The sequence below is a fragment of the Astyanax mexicanus genome, chromosome 18 (assembly GCF_023375975.1).
Source record: "Astyanax mexicanus isolate ESR-SI-001 chromosome 18, AstMex3_surface, whole genome shotgun sequence".
Lineage (NCBI taxonomy): Eukaryota > Metazoa > Chordata > Actinopteri > Characiformes > Acestrorhamphidae > Astyanax > Astyanax mexicanus.
In genome coordinates, this window is record NC_064425.1 from 4,874,454 (window position 1) to 4,898,657 (window position 24,204).

General features: G+C 35.8%; 1 protein-coding gene across 1 annotated transcript in view; it reads right to left on the reverse strand.

Annotated features, from left to right (window-relative positions):
* Window positions 1–23,237, reverse strand: part of arhgap32a (Rho GTPase activating protein 32a) — a 63,051-nt gene extending 39,814 nt beyond the window's left edge. The window contains exons 1-5 of the mRNA XM_022674824.2: window positions 23,103–23,237; window positions 18,215–18,332; window positions 9,505–9,595; window positions 9,307–9,401; window positions 7,781–7,865 (exon numbers count right to left, since the gene is read on the reverse strand). Coding sequence (XP_022530545.2) covers window positions 7,781–7,865; window positions 9,307–9,401; window positions 9,505–9,595; window positions 18,215–18,303 — 360 coding nt within the window. The 5' untranslated portion in view covers window positions 18,304–18,332; window positions 23,103–23,237. The remainder of the gene's footprint in view (window positions 1–7,780; window positions 7,866–9,306; window positions 9,402–9,504; window positions 9,596–18,214; window positions 18,333–23,102) is intronic.
* Window positions 23,238–24,204: the final 967 nt, after the last annotated feature.

Genomic DNA, 24,204 nt, shown 5'->3' on the forward strand with positions numbered 1-24,204 from the left:
ATATATATATATATATATATATATATATATATATATATATATATATATATCGTGACAAACTGTTTGCTTAATATTAGTAACTGTGAACATATCAGCTCAAAACTGTTTAAAAAGCAGCACCAAAAGGTCACTAGGAATGCCACGGCAATACAAACTGATTAACATTCCTCGTGTGCAATAAAATGCAGCATAAGCCTTTTGCAATTAAGCAAACAATAATCCTCAACGAAATTCCACAAACTGCACAAAAGAGCCTAAAGAGAATAACCTGCTAAATTTAAAGTCCACCTTCAGCCTGGAGCTGTTTTAAACCTGAACATCTAGAAAGAAAATTCAATCCACTGTCCTCAAATAGCCCACAATACCATGCAATACCTCTGCTGCTACATATTAAAGGCGTGATAAGCCATATTATATTGAAATTACTTGGTTAAACTGGTCTGCGCTATTTTAATGTTATTGGATTATTTGAACACACTGATGCATGAAAGTAGGCGTGAAAAGTCACATGGAGCCTCTGAGACTGATCAGAACGCTCACAACACACACAAAAAAAAAATTATTTGTTAGAAAGCTGATTTGTATATAGCTGTATTAAACAATAATAGTACTGCAAACCTCACTGTCTCTGGCACCAGCAATATATCATCTTCAAAAGACCTGAAATTAATCTAGTTTCACCAGAACCGCCTAAAATATGAAAAAAAAATAATCCACAGCTAACTAACATTAGCTGGATAAGTGTTAAGGAGATACTGTACTATGTCCACTCTATTAAAATTGAGTTATATATTATATTAACTACAGACTTTAATAAAAAAAAAGTTTATTTTCTTAGACAAACAACCATTTCAGGGAGATATCTCCTTGGAAAACGTAAGAAAGTCTCCTGAAAATAACATCCAGTCTGTGTGAATTTTTCCTATAGTATACTTTTTAATTTTACATGGTTAGACTGGTCTGCACTAACTGTTTAAAAATAACAGATACGATAAATATATCATCTTCAAAACACCTGAAATTAATCTAGTTTCATATGAGCTGACTAAAATAAGAGAAAATTTAATCCACCGCTAACTAACGTTAGCTGGCTAAATGTTATGGAGATACTGTACTCTGTCCACTCTATTTAAATTAGGTCATATATTATAGTAACTATAGGTTTGAACAAAAACCTTTATGGGAAACAATCCTTTCAACAAGGTATCTCCTTAGAAAAAGGTAAGAAAAAATAAATACAAGTATCCTAGAATCTCCTGAAAATAACATCCAGTCTGTGAATTTGTCCTATAAATATACTTTGTAATTTTACTTGGTTAGACTGGCCTGCGCTATTTTAATGTTTTTAAAATATTTATTGGATTATATATTATATAAAGTATAGACTTTAATAAAATTCTTTATTTTCTTAGACAAACAATTATTTTAGGGAGGAATCTCTCTGGAAAAATATAAGAAAATGTGCGAATTGTTCCTACTTTGTAATTTTACTTTAATGGATTATTTGAACACACTAATGCATAAAAAAAAAAAAACATAAAAAGTCACATGGAGCCACATGAGACTGATCAGAATGCTCACAACACACAAAAAGTAAAAAAAAAATGCAGAACTGTTTAAAAACTACCGACAAGTTAAAGATATCATCTTCAAAAGACCTGAAATTAATCTAGTTTCATATGAGCCGCCTAAAATATGAGAAAATTTAACATTCCACTAACTAAGTGTTATGGAGATACTGTACTATGTCCACTCTTATTAAAATTAAGTTATATATTATATTAACTACAGACTTTAATAAAAAAAAACTATTTTCTTAGACAAGCAATCCTTTCAAGGGGTATCACTTTGGAGAAAAGTAAGAAAAAAAATTATTTTCCTATAATATACTTTGTAATTTTACTTGGTTAGACTGGTCTGCACTATTTTAATGTTAATTGGATAATTTGAACACTCTAATGCCTGAAAATAAGTATTAAAAATGTTACATGGATCCTCTGAGACTGATCAGAATGCTCACAACACACAAAAATAAAAAGAAAAACCTCACTGTCTGTGACATCCGCAAGATATCATCTTCAAAAGACCTGAAATTAATCTAGTTTCACCAGAACCACCTAAAATATGAAAAAAAAATGTTATCCACCACTGACCCAGATTGTGATGTGCTGATCAGATCTTCTCCCTTTCAAGATAAATGTCACAAGATCCCGCAAAACACAGAGTCTGAGCGCTTTCAGAAAATTATCCCTCAATCTAAGAAGCAGAATCTCTAAGAAAAATGCTTAGTTTAATCGTTCTCACTGCATCTTCAAATAAACTGGAAAGGAAAGAGGTTATTTAAGGACAGTGGATGCTTTTGAGGAACTAATGAATGCTCGCCTAGAATGCAGAAGACCAGGGCAAGCTTCAGGTTTAGAGGTGCTCTAATAAAATCATGTTGAATGAAAGCTAAAACCAGCTAAAGCTAAACACAGACCCCCTCCCTTTACAGATTTAGGATTTACGGATGAAGGGAAGGAAAGTTAATCTCAGTCTAAAGCTGGAGCAAAAACCAGGATGGGGAAACTCAAGGAGATGCTGGTCTCAGATCAGCAAGAGCTCATGCATGCATTGATGCATTGCTGCTTTTTGGAGTTGGAACTGGATAACAAGGATGTTAAAATCCTTCTCTTTAGAAATGGAAGAAAACATCAAACAGAAGTGCAACATAGCAAATTAGAATATCATTGAAAAGTTACTTTATTTCAGTAATTTAGTTCAAAATGTGAAATGTGATCTGTTTTAAGAGTTTATTTATTTTATTGTTGATGATTATGGCTTACAGCCAATGAAACTCCAAAAATCAGTTTATCAGAAAATTTGAATATTATATAAGACCAACTGGTACTTTTGGCAGTGTGGGCAGTGTGCCAAGTCCTGCTGGAAAATGAAATCCGCATCTCCATAAAAGTTGTTATCAGCAGAGGTTCAGCATGAAGTGCTGTAAGATTTTGTGGGAGAATAAAACTGCACTGACTTTAGACTTGATAATAAAACACAGTGGATCAACACCAGCAGATGACAGACATGACTCTCCAAACCATCACTGATTGGTGGAAACTGCACACTAGACCTCGAGCAGTTTGGACTGTTTGTCTCTCCACTCTTCCTCCAGACTCTGCTCCCTTGATTTACAAATGAAATGTAAAATTTACTGATGATCAGTGATGGTTTGGAGAGACATGTCATCTGCTGGTGTTGATCCACTGTGTTTTATTATCAAGTCTAAAGTCAGTGCAGTTTTGTTTTCCCACAAAATCTTACAGCACTTCATGATTCCCTCTGCTACTGACAACTTTTATGGAGATGCGCATTTCATTTTCCAGCAGGACTTGGCACTGTGCCCACACTGCCAAAAGTACCAATTGGTCATATATAACTGAATGATGATTTTTTTTTTTCTAGCATTCCTAGCATTATGCAGCCCGACTGCATCTGGGAGCTTCCTCTCTCTCTCTCTCAGAGAGAAGATTTGCTGATAGCTCTTCTGTAAACCTGACCCGAGGTATGTGGGACATCCACACCGCCTCTGGGAATGCAGCAAAGATCCTGCTGGATGGAGCTTGATTCTGTCTTATAGCTTCCCACTGGAAATGCAAGGCTATTTATGATGTTCCACCTTCATGTGATTCATTTTATTTATTTATATAAATGTATATCAGCACAGTCTGTGTAGAAACTGTTCGAATAGAATGTTTTCTTTGTCTTCATATTGACTTGTATAAGTAATATGTTTAAGGTTAATTTTCTGTGTCACTTAATGTACTCTGAGTCTGATCTATGGTTAATCCATTACTGAGTAGCATCACCGCGCTAACGCTCGGAGGAAAGCGCACCGACTCGGTTCTGATACATCAGCTCACAGACGCAGCCTTGTGCTGATCTACATCACCCTAGGAGTGATGAGGGGAAAGAGCGCCATCTACCCACCCAATTTAGCAAAAAAAAATCACCTCTTACCAAGCACCCTGCAACACCAAAACAAGTCCTGAGCAACCACTTAGCAACTACTATACCTACCAACAACCTAGCAACCGCCTGAGATTTACAGCAACCATTAGGAACCACTTAAGCTACACAGCTATTCTAAATCACTCATTTTTCTAGTTAGTTAATGAAATGCTATTAATACAGCCAACTTTTTACATGTATAATACATGTGTCCACAAAAGAAAGATTAAACTAGTTAGAGAAAAAAGCATGGATTTGGGCCCCCTGAAGTTTTAAGTATGCATGCAAATGTACTGGAAAATTAGTGTATAGAAAAAATTCCAGAAAAAAAAAAAAAAATACCAAACACCCTGCAACACCAAAACAACACCATAGCAACCACTTAGCAACTTACTACAGACAACATAGTAACCACCTGAGATTTACAGCGACCATTAGCAGTCACTTGAGCTACAGAACCATCCTAATCACTCACTTTTTCTAGCTGGTTAATGAAATATTATTGATACAGCAAACTTATCATATATATACTACATGTGTCTACAAAAAATGTGAATTTAATTAGTAAAAAAATGGATTTGGACACCTGAGGCTTTAAAGTATGCATGCAAATTTACTGGAAAATTAGTGCATAGAAGAAAATGCAGAAACAAACTCTTACCAAGCACCCTGCAACACCAAAACAACACCATAGCAACCACATGAGATTTACAGCAACCATTAGGAGTCACTTGAGCTACACAGCTATTCTAAATCACTCATTTTTTCTTGCTGGTTAATGAAATGCTATTGATACAGTAAACCGTTCACATATATACTATATGTGTCTACATAATATGTGAATTTAATTAGTAAGAAAACCTGGATTTGGACACCTGAGGCTTTGAGTATGCATGCAAATTTACTGGAAAATTAGTGTATAGAAGAAAATGCAGAAACAAACTCTTACCAAGCACCCTGCAACACCAAAACAACACCATAGCAACCACTTGAGGTTTACATCAACCATTAGGAACCACTTTCTAAATCACTCATTTTTCTAGTTAGTTAATGAAATGAAAAGAGAGAGACAATAAGGCAGGCTGAAAGAGTGAGAGAATAAGGCAGAATAGGAGGAGTATAGAGAAAGAATGAGGCAGAATGAGACAAAGAGAGAATGAGGCAGAATGAGACAGGGAGAAAGAATGAGGGAGAATGAGACAGAGAGAATGAGACAAAATAGGATGGGTAGGGAGAGAGAATGAGGCAGAATGAGAGAGAGAAGGAGACAAAATAGGAGGGGTAGATAGAGAGAATGAGGCAGAATGAGAGAGAGAAGGAGACAAAATAGGAGGGGTAGATAGAGAGAATGAGGCAGAATGAGAGAGAGAATAAGGCAGAATAAGAGGGGTAGAAAGAGATTTGGACACCTGAGGCTTTAAGTATGCATGAAAATTTAATGAAAAAATAGTGCATATAAGAAAAGGAAGAAAAACTCTTACCAAGCACCCTGCAACAGCAAAACAACACCATAGCAACCACTTGAGGTTTACATCAACCTTTAGGAACCACTTTCTAAATCACTCATTTATTTCTGGTTGGTTAATGAAATGCTATTGATACAGCATACTTTTCACATGTATTCTACATGTGTCCACAAAAGAAAGATTAACCTAGTTAGAGACAAAAGCATGGATTTGGACCCCCTGAAGCTTTAAGTATGCATGCAAATTTACTGGAAAATTAGTGCATAGAAGAAAACGCAGAAACAAACTCTTACCAAGCACCCTGCAACACCAAAACAACACCATAGCAACCACTAAGCAACTACCTACCAACAAACATAGTAACCACCTGAGATTTACAGCAACCATTAGGAGTCACTTGAGCTACAGAACCATTCTAATCACTCATTTTTTCTAGCTGGTTAATGAAATGCTATTGATGCAGCAAACTTTTCACATATATACTACATGTGTCTACAAAAAAATTGAATTTAATTAGTAAAAAAAATGGATTCGGACCCCTGAGGCTTTAGGTATGCATGCAAATTTACTAAAAATTTAGTGCATAGAAAATGCAGAAAATGCAGAAACAAACTCTTACCAAGCACCCTGCAACACCAAAACAACACCATAGCAACCACTTGAAATTTACAGCAACCTTTAGAAACCACTTTCTAAATCACTCATTTATTTCTGGTTGGTTAATAAAATGCTATTGATACAGCATACTTTTCAAATGTATTCTTCATGTGTCCACGGAAGAAAGATTAACCTAGTTAGAAAAAAACATGGATTTAAAAGAAAACATGGATTTGGGCCCCCTGAAGTTTTAAGCATGCATGCAAATATACTGGAAAATTAGTGTATAGAAGAAATTGCAGAAAAAAACTTACAAAACACCCTGCAACACCAAACAACACCATAGCAACCACTTAGCAACTTACTACCGACAACATAGTAACCACCTGAGATTCACAGCAACCATTAGGAATCACTTGAGCTACAGAACCATTCTAATCACTCATTTTTCTAGTTAGTTAATGAAATGCTATTGATACAGCAAACGTATCACATATATACTATATGTGTCTACAAAAAAATGTGAATTTAATTAGTAAAAAAAAAACTGGATTTGGACCCCTGAGGCTTAAAGTATGCATGCAAATGTACTAAAAAAAATAGTGCATAGAAGAAAATGCAGAAATAAATTCTTACCAACCACCCTGCAACACCAAAACAACACCATAGCAACCACATGAAATTTACAGCAACCTTTAGGAACCACTTTCTAAATCACTCATTTATTTCTGGTTGGTTAATAAAATGCTATTGATCCAGCATACTTTTCACATGTATTCTACATGTGTCCACGGAAGATAGATTAACCTAGTTAGAAAAAAAACATGGATTTGGGCCCCCTGAAGCTTTAAGTATGAATGCAAATGTACTGGAAAATTAGTGTATAGAAGAAATGAAGAGAAATTTATTGTCCAATAAATTATACAACATCAGTGATGGACATGAGTCCAATACTGCACTAGTGTCACACACACACACACACACACACACACACACACACACACACACACACTCAAACACACAGCAGAACACAGTGTGTACAGTGTGTGTGAACACTCCAGTGAAGGCCGCAGCTCCTCACTGCAGTGTGTCACAATAAAGACTGTGAATCAGTCTTGGGAGGAGTGAGCAGTTTGCTGCAGTACTGCTCCATCCAAACACACACACGCACACATGCACATGCGCACACACACACGCACACATGCGCACACACACACGCACACACAACTGACCTTGAGTCTAAGAGGATGTGTGGAGCTTTTCTTTTTTCTTCAAATCAATCTTTACAGCGAAAGCTACAGTAGAAGAATGGGAGGTGCAGAGACCCTCATTCGTGTGTAGGTGACTGCACCGTGAGAACAGAACCAGAATAACACCTCCAATCAATTCACTCCAGAACCTGCAGACCCATCCGACTGCATCAGTCAGATCCATAACACAGACAGCTACTGCTCTCTGCTGGAGGGCAAAGAGAACTGCAGAAAGCTTCACCTGAAGACTCTGTGCATCAAAGACAGGAAGCACTAAACAGGCTTTACCTTTAGCCTGATGGTTGATACGTCACACCAACGAGCCAGAAAGTGCAGACAGAGCGAGCTTGTAACTCCAAATCGGACACTTCATTCCATTAATAGGAGGAGAAATTAATTAAGCACAATTAAGCTGTTTACCATAATCAGCAGAGCACCTTCAGCAGTGCTGCATCTGCGGCCTCCGGCACTCACCTGAACAGAGCCGAAGTCCACGTTCTCGTAGTGGAAGTGAGCACACTCCTCCAGGCGAGGAAAATGGCCTTTACTGAGAGTCAGCCTGTGCAAGAGAACACAAACTAATCAGTATTCATTCAGCGAGAAAGAATAAAAAAAAAAGATAATAGAGCAGAATTAAAAATAAGTTAGACTGTGAAAGAACGAGGATAAAAAAGGCAGAGTGTGAATGAGGCAAAGTGAAAGGAAGGATGTGTCTGAATTAGGTAGAATAAGAGAGAAAAAGGCAGAAAGAAAAAGAGAAGGAGGAATGAGACACAATAGACAGTAAGACAGAGAAGAGACAAAGAAAGACAATAAGAATGAGTAAAAATGAGACGGGTTGGAGAGGGAGATTGTGGGTGCATGAGACATAGAATAAACAGATAGAATAAGGTAGAATGAGAAGGGACTGAAGAGTGAGTGAGGCTGAATGAGACAAAGAGAGAATTAGGCCAAAAAAAGTGAGATGGAAAGAAATAGTCTAAAGATGAATAAGAGAGAAAATGAGGCAGAATGAGAGAGAGGCAATAGGGAGGCTGAAAGAGTGAGAGAATAAGGCAGAATAGGAGAGGTGTAGAGAGAGAATGAGACAGAATGAGACAGAGAAAGAGAATGAGGCAGAATGAGACAGAGAGAGAGAATAAATGAGGCTGAATGAGACAGAGAGAGAAAGACAATGAGGCTGAATGAGACAGAGAGAGAATGAGAATGAAATAGACAGAGAGAGACTGACGCTGAAGGAGACAGAGAGAGACAATGAGGCTGAATGAGACAGAGAGAAAGACAATGAGGCTGAATGAGACAGAGAGAAAGACAATGAGGCTGAATGTGACACAGAGAGAATGAGAATGAATGAGACACAGAGAGACTGACGCTGAATGAGACAGAGAGAGACAATGAGGCTGAATGAGACAGAGAGAAAGACAATGAGGCTGAATGAGACAGAGAGAAAGACAATGAGGCTGAATGAGACAGAGAGAAAGACAATGAGGCTGAATGTGACACAAAGAGAATGAGAATGAATGAGACACAGAGAGAATGAGGCTGAATGAGACAGAGAGAGAATGAGAATAAATGAGAGAGGGAAAGAAATAAAATGAGGCAGAATGAGAAAAAGAGAATGAAGCTGAATTAAAAAAAGAGAATGAGTCTAAAAGAGAAATAGAGGATAAGGCAGAATGGGAGGTGGGTAAAGAGAGAATATGACAGAATAAGACAGAAAGAGAGAATGAGAATGAATGAGAGAGACTGAGGCAGAATGAGACAGAGAGAGACTGAATAAATGGAAAAAGACAAACTATGTGTCAAGAGAATAAGAATGAGAGGCAGAATGATGTAGAATGAGAGAGAATAAGATAAAAAAAGAAGGAAACAATAGAGGGTGAAAAAAACAGAGGCACAGTAAGACAGAAAAGAGGAAGACAAAGGAGAGAAAGAGAGAAAGAGGCCAGGAGACATGAGCAGCTCTTTAGCAGCTCAGCTGTGAGGGGAGGGGCACTTACTTTTTCACATTCTTGACCTTCATGCTGGCGGTGCTGGTGCACGAGCGAAGAGACGACTCAGCAGGCAGCTCAGAGACCACATCTGCACTCCTCGCCTGCATACACACACACACACACACACACACAGTCTTATACAGCAGCAGTCTATATGCGGGCGATGAGCTACAGCATTCTGGAGCATGCGCAGTAATATCTGACCATAAGAGCGATGGCGTCCTCCCAGCCTGCTCTCTCCACCGACTGCGGCCTCCTCTCCACCTCCAGCGGGTGGGGGCTGGGCAGACACACTCTAACACACAGATACAGAGCGTTAGCATTTAATATAAAGAATTATTCAATCACCGGGAGCTAATCCCATAGTGCATGTATGTGGGTTATTTTTTAAATGCATTTATATATCAATATATGTACAGTTAATTTCTTATAGTATTATCATGATTTACCAAATGACACAACTGTACCTTTATCAGAACAAAAATAGTTACATCAAAGAGAGGACAAAGAAAGGACATGAGTGCCTTATTTGACCTTTACTGGGCATCACTGGGCACGTTCCTTAATAAAAATTAAAAAAATGCAGCACTTGATATTTTAGAACTTAGCTAGAAATTAGCTAATTATAAATATATATATTTTAATAGATAATAAAATGAATTCATTCACACATCGACTATACATTTTCAAATGTTCATGGACACCCCTTTATTAAAAAATACATTCTGCAACATTAAGTTGCATCTATTGCTGATACAGATGTGCAAATGCACACATACACAGCAAAGCCCTGAAGAGAAGTATGACTCTCTGGAGCAAATACATGTGAACAAATTAGCAGCATAAAGGGGTATAGAGCCCTCTAGAATTGAGCTGTGGAACAGTGGAACTGTGTTCTCTGGAATGATGAGTTGGGGAGTTGGGGATAAGATAGTATCAAAGCTTTGGACTGTGGACACAGTTCCTCTTTTAAATACCCTTTACATGAATCCTCATTGAAACTTCTCTTCTCTTCTCTTCTCTTCTGTTCTGGGTCAAATTGACACGTTTTAAAATTTGAAGATCTAGGAAAAATAGTTAAAAGTATTTTTTTTCCTGTATTAAACTTCTTTTGCTTGCCTTAATGAATTAATTAGTGTAATCAATATATAATATGAAAATGGTTCATCTCACATATTTGCAAAAAATAAAACAAAATTGCAATGTTGTGTTTCAATGTTGTGTAGAACTATTGTGTTTTATATGTTGGTCTTTCAAAAGTAAAAAAGTAGTGACACATAAAAAAAAGTATGTATGTATTTTTTTTACTGAAAAACGAGTGAATTATTCTAATTGAATCATTTCCTGTTAGAGGTAAGGAACATCATTGCACTAAATATTGATATAATAATTAGTAATAGAGTTAGTAATGAAATATTTACACTGACTGTTAGAAATTGTGGTAACACTTTCTATGAATGTCATCTTTATTAGACTCTATAACTACATTCATAATATATTATAATGCATTCATAAGGCATTATAAAGATGGCTATACATATTTATAAAAATGCATAACCCACTATAGCCATGTTTATTAAGCATTATGACTTGTGATTATAATATGTAAGATATAAGATTATGATATACATGTTAAAATAGTTTATATATCTATCATTAATAATCCAGTCCAGCAATGAAAAAGTATGTCACTTTACTTAGAGCGCACAAAGACTTGTTATAATACATTATAATTGACTATAACTAATACTATATTCAACACAAATATAATTCAGGAGTGGTAAAAAATATATTTATAGGATTACAGAGGGTGTGTTTATATGTTGGAAGCTTTTTTAGTCATGATACAGATGGTCTGCAAGCTGGGACTGAGTTTTTTGGTATTGACGTATAACATGTTATAAACACAGCTATTAATGCATTATAATCACAGTTCATGATGCATAATAAACATGGTGAATTATAGAGTTTGAATTATATATATATTTATATGATGAATTATAGAGTTTTATAAATATGTATAGCCATGTTTTAATGCCTTATAAATGCATTATAATGTGTTATGAGTATGTTTATAGAGTCTTATAGAGAGGACATTCATAGAAAGTGTTACCGAAATTGTTTTAGTTTCCTTTTGGATAATTAAACATGCACAGAGTCAAACATGACCCGGGAACACCATTACTGTTCCTGACAACAGGAAGGATTACAGGAGGGTTTAATCCTTGAATGAATGAGCCAGGGTCTCAGGGTCTCATTTTTAAATTAATAAAAAATTCCAGGATAAAAAACAGCTTAACATTGTAAACGCCAGAATAACATCCCAGCTAATAGTTCTTGGTAAGTAGAACATTTTCTGAAAGTTACAATTAAAAGTTCTGAGGAAATTCAATCAAGTCAATCAAGTCAGGTTTTCTGGATGTTCTCAGAATGTATTTATGCAATGCATTTAAACATTATGGAAATGTTGCTTCAACATCACTTGTGCCAGTGTTTAAATCTTTAAGGAATGTTTCTTTGAACATTTTCCAAATGTTAGTACTCATCTAACTGGGAGCGTTATGTGAGAAATGTTCTAACAACGTTGTGATGCAAACCATTATTATGTCACACTTTTTTTAGAACATTCCTGGAAGTTCTTATATTTTTTATATGTTCTCTGTTAGCTGGTAGGATAGGTAGAAGTAGTAGTAACAGAAGTTTAATACCAAGAAAGCTCATAGGCTATTTTCCTGGCAGGAGTGGTTATGTTGGGTACAGTCTTTGTGTGGTAAGGAGTGTTCAAATATGTGTTCTTATGTGAGCCATAAGAATTTCAACACTGTTCCAGGGTTGGTTTGAGAGAAAATGACTTTTATAGTAGATGATATATGGACTTGGCATCTATAAATAAATAAAAAAAATGCTTGACTGAAAGGGGAGTCTTATCTTCTCAACAAGAAGAGTGGGTCGAACTTGGATGTGCAATTCGTCATTTAGTGTACAGCTCTGGAAAAAAAAATGAGACCACTTAAAATAAAAAGTTTCTTTCATTTTATCAAATTGAAAAACTCTAAGCTCTACGCAGCATCCTGTGGGCAATTTAAAACATCACCACCCTTAAAAATTACCTGCTGCTGGAGTTGAGTTTTTAAACACTGTGTTTAAACACTGTGTTTAAAAACTCCAGCAGCAGGTCATTTTTAAGGGTGGTAATGTTTTAAATTGGCGCCATCCTTTTCAGGCACAGTAAAAGGAAAGACTGCTGTAACACTCATGTATCTGTCAGACATAGGGTAAAGTAAGGCTAGGAGAATTGTATTTGGGAGCACATATTTATTATTTATAGCTGTGTGATTGAAGATGTGGATAGACAGAATTTAATTTATGCTATGCATAAAATATGATTGAAAACCAGAAGTGCTGTATTTTTATTTTATTATTGTTATTTTTTATTTTTATTTTTTTTCTCTTTATATATATATTATTTGTACCTTCTGATTTGTATATTGTAGTTGGTAGGGTCTGGTCATTTGTGTTTGTTTTTCTCTTGCTTGAAAACTGAATAAAATTGATTTTCAAAAAAACTCCAGCAGCACTGCTGCAGTATCTGATCCACTCACTGTACCAGCTTAACACACACTAACACCTCATACACCACCACCATGCTGATCAGTGCTAATCACTGCAGTGCTTAGAATAACCAACCCACCACCCAAATAATAATAATAATAGCTACTCTACATAAGCTTCATTTCTCTATAGGGCTAATTTATTAGAGAAGGTTAGACAAAAAAAGAACACATTAACTAAATTCTGGATGGAATATTATAGGGAAAGCACAATAATAAATCTAAATTCTGTAACAAATCCGGGGTGAAGTATCTAGACTGAAATAGCCACAGTCACAGAGTGTGATGTGACACTGTTAGCTGTGTGATTCTTCCTGTGGGACAGCAGCGCTGTGTATCTGAGTAGTTTCAGAATGACAGCTCATGACTATGTGACTTTAAAGTGCCTCAGTTTAAAAAAGCATTTTAACATTTCACAGTATTGTATTCAACTGAAGTGGATTAGTATCAGATAGAGATGATGATATTGTGATATATATTGCAATATTAAAATGAGAAAAAAAATATTAACATAGAAATCAATGAGCCAACATGTCATGATGCACACTTGTACATTTGTGCATCGAATATAGAAATATTCAATAAATAATAGCGGGCAATATATTCTGCAACTAGAACTGTACAGATACAATTTTTGTATCAAGCACGTTGCAGCAAGACATGTATAATTTAATTTGGCTTGTGCGATATTGCATGTCTCGCAATGTAAGTAGTATTGTGCATATGCACATTGAAATGACAAAGTTAAAACAATATATTGTGCAGCCCAAATTAAGGGTGTGCCATATTGCACACAATATATCATGATAAAAAAGAATATATTGTAATTATAGCAGAATTCTGTTTAAATGTTTAAACAGAAAAAGGAAAAAGGGCTCGCAACATCACTAGTAGTGTCACAGCTTTCAAAATCAAACAGTTTATTAGTATGATTTTATTTCATTTCTATTGTTCTATTTAATATATAATGCCCACAAAAATGGAAGCCAGCATTTCAAAATAACATATACAGTTGTGTTCAAAATTATTTGAGAAGACTTATATAAGCCATCAAACCAAGCTGAACTGCTTGATTTTTTTGCACCAGGAGTAAAGGCATTAAGTTATCCAAAAGCAGTGTGTAAGACTGGTGGAGGAGAACATGAAAACTGTGATTAAAAACCAGGGTTATTCCACCAAATATTGATTTCTGAACTCTTAAAACTTTATAATTATGAACTTGTTTTCTTTGCATTATTTGAGATCTGAGAAACTGATTCAGAAACTGAAGTGGTCTCTTCATTTTTTTTTCCAGAGCTGTATGTTGATTACACTAATTAAGGCAAGCAGAAAAAGTTGCATCCAAAAATAAACTTTTATATACTATATTTCCTAGAACTTAAAAAAAAATCAATTTGACCCAGAACCTTTCAGGAGGGTTAAACTTGCTAAAACTTAAAACTTTACTGCAGTGGTGGTTGAATAATTTTGAACACAAATGTATCTGTACAAACAAGCTTTATTCTACATATATCCTCTATTAAGTGACACTAAGGCTAAGGTGAAGGCGAGGCACACTGGACATGCCTGATCAGACCACATGCAGCCAACAATCACGCTATTGTGCTCTTTAGCACCGAACAAAGACATCACTTCATGTGGTCAGTCACAAACCAAATCTGAAATGAAGAACTGACCTGAATTTCTACTATAATAAGATGAAACAGGAGTAGCTGAGCAGGGCAGGTAAGGTGAGTCAGTGTAGCTGTCGAGACAGGGGAGCCTTTTATTGTGTCCAGAAAAGGTGGACTGAAAGACCGGAGCTGTAACGGCCCATCTGCTGCTCTGAGACAATATGAACTGGGGAAAGCCTTTGGCCCCAAGAGATGTGGACAGCTAGACTCCACTCTTTGAGATGGAAATAGGCCTAAGTGAAGCAACGTACATGCATTCTGATGCAGGAGAACCTAAGTGGTGGGAGAATTTAAGATTATCAGAAAAGATAAGAACAACTGGGACAGTATGGAAAATGCAAATCACAGTTCACAGTGTTTCTTACATTAACTTTGCAAACAGTTCGAACCCAATATACCCAATATAAAATGTTTTGTCTGGTCAACTTAAGCCCTATCAGGACGGGATTAGATTCTCAGGGTGACGTCTGTAAAAAAAATATTGCATATTTCTACTCAGTTATAAAACTCTTGCATCTAGACTGTAATTGAAAAAAACAGGAGGACCAGATTTTGGCTTTCTTAGTCACATGACATCATGTTCAGTAGCTCCTCCATTTCCACTCACTGTTGTGTTTACGTGGATCTCCATGGAAACGCCCGTCCAAAGTGTAATTACGGTGCACAGAAGGACAGACAACTATTTTATTAAATGCAAGGAGATAAAACTTAGATATGCGCGTCTAGACGGGACTAAAATTACTGGAGGACCACGGAGTTCAGAGAAAAACAGTAGATAATTCAGCCTGTCATTTTCTCAGAGGATGTCTAGTTCTGGCAATCAGGCTTTCTCCAGGCTCCATTTTAGGGCGATATGGCCCTAAAATAATATCACGATTTTTCATGGTATTTTCACAATAACGATACTCGACAAAACACTGAATTAAAAAATATTTTAAGAATACACTACTGTAACAAAATCAAAATTAAATTTCACTATTGCATACAATATAATATGAAATGGCACAACCCTAACTGAGATATTAAAAAATTCAAGAATTTCATCATATATTGACAGAAGTCAATGATCCAGAGTGTCATGATACTGATAATAACGCACTCCATATATCTCCATACATCCAGGATTAAAGTTAAATAAATGATACTGGACAGATATAATCTGCCTCTAGTAGATATATAATGAGAAATGAGAACAGTGCGATTTTTTTGTTGTTGCTAAAAACAGCAAAACAAGTAGTACCCTGATGTGATAATTAGGGGTGGGTGATATGGCATGATATTTCAGGGTATAATATTGTTCAGGATATTAAAAATATTGGTGATATTATTGCGTACGATTCGATATGACACACCCCTACTTAAGACTCACCTCTTTTCTGTTGCCTCTGACCTCCCAACCTGATTATTTCTTCTCTACATGTAATTGTACTGTTGTCCATTAGTTGATATTCCTAACTGTAACTGATATTTGACTGGTTGTGTACTGTATAATTCTGTATCTTCTATATTCTATGACTGAAAGAGTCTCTGGGTTTCAGAAAAGCGCTATATAAAAATAAAGTATTATTATTATTAATATTTGGTACAAAAGCAATATCTACTAACTAAGCCTTTGAGAATCTTAGAATCTTAGATCTTCAGAAATTAGTATTTCAAAGAATGATGGGAAGAAAATTCCATATTTCTACATTTGCACTTCATAAAATCATTAAGTTATTAAAGGAATCAGGAGAAATTTCAATGAGTAAAGGACAAAAGAGCAAGCCTAAGCTAGATATGGGCACTATGTGTCCTGGACCAAGGACAAAAAGGACAGTCCAGGGACTCTCATTGTACAAGAATGTGTCAGTACACTTCTGTAATGCTCTAATAATTAATGCAGTCTTCAAAAGCATATATTTTTTAGGTATGTCCATGCATCTGTCAACAAAGACAATGCAAACCCACATTCTGCACACACAGTATTACACAGTATGGTAATGTCTGCAGAAGAAGAGGGTACAGATACTGGACTGGCTTATATGTAGTCCTGATCTGTCCCCAATAGTATGTGGAGAATTTTGAAAGAAAAACGCTATAATGATGAACCCATCCTGTTCCAAAACATAGTGGGAAATGCTTTACCGTGCACTTTTTTAAAAAAGTGTTGCAAGACGGAAATGCAAGAATTAATATGTATTAAGTATAACAAATTAAAATTAGCATCAAACATGAACAAATATATTAATTAAACTGCATGCAATGAAATGAAAGAACGTAAGAATTTAAATTTTACTAAACTGAATTATCTATTTTGTCCCAACTATTTCTGAATTGGGGATGTAGAAGAAAAAAAACTTTTTAACCTTTTTAACAGAAGTGACTGTAAACTGATTTTATTAGTAGTATTAATAAGTTCAATTTCAACAGAAATATTATTTTAAAAATGTAACCATCATATTAACCTCATATCAAAAAGTACATACACTGCCTGGCCAAAGTCAGCTGACTACCTGAATATACTGAATATAGACCAGGTTATTCCATCAACGGATTTATTTTTTCTTCCCTGATGAACACGGGCATATTCCAAGATAAGACAATGTCAGGATTCATGGAGCTGGAATTGTGAAAGAATAATAATTGATTGTGGTGACGGACAGTTCTAGTGGAAACAGGAGAGTTGAGGTGCACATTGAATTCTGCGTGATTTGATCAGCCGTGGTTTTATGTTTTTTAGATACAATCCGGGTTAGCACCCGAACATCCCTTTCAGACAGCTTCCTCTTACAGCATCCACAGTTAATCCTGTTGGATGTGGTTGGCTCTTAATGCATCACTTGCTGTCTTGGTCACAGATGCGCCAGTAAGACATGCACCAACAATTTGTCCTCTTTTGAAGTCTGGTATGTCACCCATATTTTAAGCAAAACTGTGCTCTTACCCTGCTAATTGAACCTTCACACTCTGCTCTTACTGGTGCAATGTGCAATTAATGAAGATTGGCCACCAGGCTGCTCCAACTTAGCCATGATGAAACCTCCCACACTAAAATGACAGGTGTTTCAGTTTCATTGTCCAACCCCTGTAGATGTATTTTTTTCTTTGTGGCTATCAATTATATGGGCAATCGAATAATCACATGACCATTCGTACAATTAATTAGGCAAAAAGGTAATAATTCACATAGTACTATCAGCTGTACATACGCAGTACTTTACAGTGCTCTAGCTGCATACAAATGACCTGTTGTATTGCTACGGAAGTCTCATCTATCTAGTCCGTGGGCAAACCTTCCAGGGATCTGCTGCAGCGCTATTGAAATAGGCCAAAGCGAACAGAAGAGGCAATCAGTCATCTGAACAGGGAAAACGCTCGTGCAAACATTAGCATGGCGTTCTACATACATCGCCCTGCACAAAACGACATTCTGAGTCTTGCAACATATAGACAGATTAAAAACGCCAGTCCCTGACATACACACACACATTCACACACACACACACACACACACACATCCATACATAGATACATACACACCCCATACACATTCAACAGCATGACTAATCATAATCCTCCGCTACAGCGAATCTGAAAGCGATGGGAGAGGAGCGGCAGGCGTTAGCGGCAGGCAGGCAGGCTGAGACTCACCCTTGTAGTGGATCATGACTGGCTGCGTCTCCCAGAGGTGCTGGAGCTGTGCTGTGTGGCGCTGCAGCAGTCTCGCTGCCTGCCTCCATGATACTGACTCACTGCAACAGCTGCCCGTCTGCGAGGGGAGGGAGGAAAAGAGATTGGTTCTCTGTTCAGAATAAAGCTTCAACCTTGGCTAGCAGAAGCGCTAGACTTTAACCCACTCCGAACTGTGGTGCACGACGGCAGCAGCAGGTACGCTGGAACTGAGATAAGAAGTGAATAAAAAATAATTAAAAAGGTGTCTTTATTTTTTAAACTGATAATCGAATAATGGACTAATAATTCTGACAATTTAATCAAGCAAATAAATTTGACCAATAAACAAATTAACCAATAAAAACAGACGGTAACAAAGCATGTATAGTCTTTCGAAAATGGGGTGGAGAGTTGTTGGGAAATTGGTTGATTAATCAAGCTAACAATAATGAGGCAATAATCCACTGATCGATTAATCGGCCCAATAATTAGCAGATTATTAGGGCTGATTGTTAGGGCTATAATGTGAGTGTATTCTTTGAGCATTTCTGTTTGTTCATAAAATGTAACCTTAATATAAAAAACAACTGCCAGTTGTTTAACAATAAATAACGAATATACACTGTATTTGCATTTCAGCAGCTATAAGAAGTGAATTAAAACATTTAAAAAGGTGTCTTTATCAATTGTACTGATTATCGATTCTGACAATTTAATCAAGCAAACAAGTTTTACCAATAAACAAGTTAACCAATAAAAACAGACAGTAACAAACCATGTATAGTCTTTCAAAAATGGGGTGGAGGATTGTTGGGAAATTGGTTGATTAATCAATTAAGCAAACAATAATCAGGCAATACGATCGTCAGCTCGATTAAACAGCCCAATAGTTAGCAGATTGAACTACAGTCAGACGAATAATCTTGTGATGACTTTGACAAATAATAAACAATTGAACAATTTTCACAGTTATTCAAGGATAATTATTCCATTTAGTTTAAATTTTGTTGCAGTAGTGTATTCTTGAAATACATATATATATATATATATATATATATATATATATATTTTTTTTTTTTTTTTTTTTTTTTTTTTTTTTTCAGTATTTTGTCATATCACCAAGAGTAACAAACCATGCATAGTCTTTTGAAAATGGGGTGGAGGGTTGCTGGGAAACTGGTTAATTAATCAAGCTAACAATAATGAGGCAATAATCCACTGATCGATTAAATGGCCCAATAGTTAGCAGATTAAACTACAATCAGACGAATAATCTTGTGATGACTTTGACAAATAATAAACAATTGAACAGTTGGTTACTCTACCGAATATATTATGTATTAAATAATCTACTGAATATTTTCAAAACTAACCAAGGATTATTATTCCATTTCATTTTCATTTTGTTGCAGTAGTGTATTATTGAAATATATATATATATATATATATATATATTTTTAATCCAGTGTTTTGTCATATTGCCAAGAGTAACAAACCATGTATAGTCCTTCAAAGAGGGGTGGAGGGTTGCTGGGAAATTGATTGATTAATCAAGCTAACAATAATCTGGAGATAATTGACTATTCGATTAATTGGCACAATAATTAGCAGATTGAACTACAATCAAACGGTTAATCATGTGATGATTTTGACATATAATAAACAACTGAACAATTGAACAATTGGTAACTCTACTGAATATATTATGTATTAAGTAATCTACTGAATATTTTCACAGCTATTCAAGGATAATTATTCCATTTAATTTTGTTGCAGTAGTGTATTCTTGAAATATATATATATATATTTTTTTTTTATTCAGTATTTTGTCATATCACCAAGAGTAACAAACCATGTATAGTCTTTTGAAGAGGGGTGGAGGGTTGCTGGGAAACTGGTTGATTAATCAATCTAACAATAATGAGGCAATAATCCACTGATCGATAAATCGGCCCAATAATTAGCAGACTGAACTACAATCAGATGATTAATCTTGTAACGCTTTTGATAAATAATGAACAGTTGATCACTCTATCGATTATATTAGGTATTAAGTAATCCACTGAATATTTTCACAATTAATCAAACTGTTTAACTTGATTTCATTTAAACAATAAAAAACAAGGAGACTTTTTAGGATGTGAAATCATTTCACTAGCAGAAATAATATTTACATTTATATCTACTAGAGACAGATTATATTTGTCAACATCATTTATTTTACTTTAATCCTGGATATATGGAGATATATACATATATATATATATATATATATATATATATATATATATATATATATATATATATATATATATATATAAACATATACATAAACATAAATATATATATATATATATATATATATATATATATAAATACATATATATATATATATATATATATTTGATTTAGTGTTTTTTCATATCGCCAAAAGTATCATTATCGCAAAAATACCATGACATATTGTGAAATTATTTTAGGGGCATATCACCAACTACTACATTATAGATAAATCTATTTTTCTCTGTGGCCATATTGGTACTGATTATTATAATGTATTTGCATGTCAGCAGCTATATATTATATATACAATTTTAATTTAATGTACACAGGATTCAAACACTCATCAGACTGTAACATAAAAATACCAATTGTAATACTTGTTTTACTGCAGGAAGTGTAATAAAAGACTAAAATAAGCAATTCCACACTGAGAACAGACAAGTCACAGCCTACAAAACAGCATAAACAAAGTAAATAAATACCTGCATTAGGCCTACATGTAGTCGCTGTAACAGCCAACAGCAAGATAAGGGTATTCGTCCCTCAGCAGCCTATTTTACACGAGTACGTGCTTTGCTGACTAAGATCATCTGAAACCTTGACTCAGCAGAGTTCACCTTTACCTGACAGGACAGACTTAAAACACATGCAGGGTAAATACATCCTTCCCAGAGTATGTGTGTGTGTGTTATATAAATAATATCACAATATTTCATGCTATTTTCACGATAACAATACTCTTGGCGATATGAATACACTACTGCAACAAAATGAAAATTTTATTTTATTATTGCATACAATATAATATGGCACACCCCTAACTGATTAAAAATATTTTTAAAAACACAAGAATTTTATCTGATTTATAAAAGAAGTCAATGATCCAGAATGTCATGATACTAATAACAATAATAATGAACTCCAAATATCTCCATATATCCAGGATTAAAGTAAAATAAATGATACTGAACAGTTATAATCTGTCTCTAGTAGATAAATAATGATTTTTTCTTTTGATAAAAACAGTAAAAAAGTAGTACACGGATGTGATAATTATGGGTGGGCGATATGGCACGATATTTCAGGGTCTTACGATATTCAAAAATGTTGGTGATTTTATTGTGTATGATATGATATGGTACACCCCTAGCGAGTACTGTTTCCTACACCTTCAAAAGACTCTTAAAAAACTGGAGAAAACTGCTACAGGAAGACGTCTGGCTGACCCACATGGAAACAACACCTTTAGCCTTTAGCTCAGATTAACATAAATAGACTAGGTCTCCATTTCAGCAGTGAAGAGAAGATTTAGAGAAGGCCTGACAGGTGAAGAACTGCAGTAATAAAGTCATTATTTGTATTAATAAGTGTATTACCAATAAGAAACTGTCAGGCACTAAATACATTACAGTTTTAGAGTTCATTTATAATATAAAAACCCTTCCATATTCTCTTAACTCTCAGTGTTGCATGTTTGCTATGTTCAGTTCTCAAAGTGGAGATCCATGCTGTTGGATGGTCATGTTGAGATCTGCATCTGTCATAGTAAAAGTGTGTGGGATTTTATGGCAAAAGATAAATGTTGGATTAATGTTTAGTTGCTAAGCGACAGGACTTCTCCCACTACACTCACACACACACACACACACACACACACACACACACACACACACACACAGGCAGAGTAAGTTGGAGCCATCCATAGAGAAGCTTCAGGACCTTTGAGAGGAGATGAAATATTGACCTGTGTTTCCATGCTGTGTTTGGTCTCCAGGAGGAGGAGGTCAGGCAGGTCGACCTCACAATCTCTCAGCTCTGAACATACTGGACTAAAGAAAACAGATCAGGACAGACAAAAACAGAACAAAACAGACCAGGACAGACCAGACCAGGACAGGACAGACCAGGACAGACCAGAATAGAACAGACCAGACCAGAAAAGACCAGGACAGACCAGACCAGGACATATCAGAACAGACCAGAAGAGACCAGAACAGACCAGGACAGGACAGACCACAACAGACCAGGACAGACCAGAAAAGACCAGGAATGACCTGAACATGACAGACCAGAACAGACAAGGACAGACCAAACCAGAACAAGACAGTACAGGACAGAACAGGACAGACCAGACCAAGACAGACCAGGACACACCAGAAGAGACCAGACCAGGACATGACAGACCAGACCAGACCAGACCAGGACATAACAGAACAGACCAGAAGAGACCAGAACAGAACAGACCAGGACACACCAGAACAGACCAGAACAGAACAGACCAAAACACACCAGAACAGACCAGAACAGACCAGATTAGGACAAGACAAGACAGATCAGACCAGAAGAGAACAAATCAGACCAGACCAGACCAGACTAGGACAAGACAAGACAAGGACAAAGGACAAACATAAAGAGAGGTCCTTTCTTTCTCAAACACAGCTACAGCCCCCAGAATCACTCTACTTCAGTCTCAAACAGCCCCTCCACCTTCTCCCTCATCCTTCCACCTCCTTCTTTTCCAAGTATAATGTCCAACATCCAGCTGGAGGACCGGCTGATGTTCATCACCTCGTGAAGGACTCACCTGTCTCCGGCTCAGTGTCTCACGGCGAGGTTATCTCGCGCACAGCGCTCCCCTTGAAGGTCCAGCCCATTTCTTCCCTCCTCGGTTAAACTCTGAATAAACAGAGTAATAATATAATAAACACAACCAGCAGCAGCAGCAGCTCGCGCGCAGCCAACGCTAAAAAGTTCGCTGTGCAGCCTGGGCTGAGGGGCGTGGCCGGGAGAATGATGTAACCGGAGTGGGCGGGGCTTTCAGCAACCTTTTACCTTTAATGCAGTGACACCTTGCGTCATTAAACAGGCAAAGCAAAGAAGAGTAAAGAAGAGATGATGTAATTCTGTAATTCTCACTATAATGTATAATGAAAGCAAAGGAATGGCTGAGAACGAATTATCTTTTTCTATAAAACATTTATAATTAGGTGCCATTTGCTTGTATACAAATTATATAAACATATATTTTTTATCTATTTTCAACTCTGAATCTAATAACACATATATTTAACTATTAAAAACATGTACTTGTCAAACTCAGGCAGCTTTACTTAAAATTTTACAAGGTTTCTAAGCTAAAGATGGTTATAAAACGTGACATTTAAAAAGCATGTTTAAAAGCAAGTCCAGTAACCTCTTTTTAAAAAAAGAATTATTTTAAAGAAATGTTTGCATGTTCAAATAATTGATATTTATGACAAAAATGCATTGTGTTTTTCTAAAAAAAGATGCAAAGCCATTTTTATCTTTTCAAGAAGACCCAAACCTGAAAAAGATAAAATGTATTATCATGCAATGTATTACACAAATTGATAAATGATGAACCAAACAGAGTTGGGGAAAAAATGGTTTACACTAACTAATATTCACATTAATCAATAACAAACAGGGGACAATACTCACTTCTGTTACTGGTACTCATTCCTGTTACTTTATATGTTATGAGTAACAGGAATGATTTTTTAGCATAGAATTAGCAGAAACATGAAAAATAGCTAAATAGAAGCTATGCTAATAGCATGAGGACACTGAGCACATTCTAGTGATTTTCCCAAAAATGTGTATTTTAAAAACAAACAAATAAGATGTAAGAATTAATTGAGGTAACAAGACTGAGTGTTGAGATT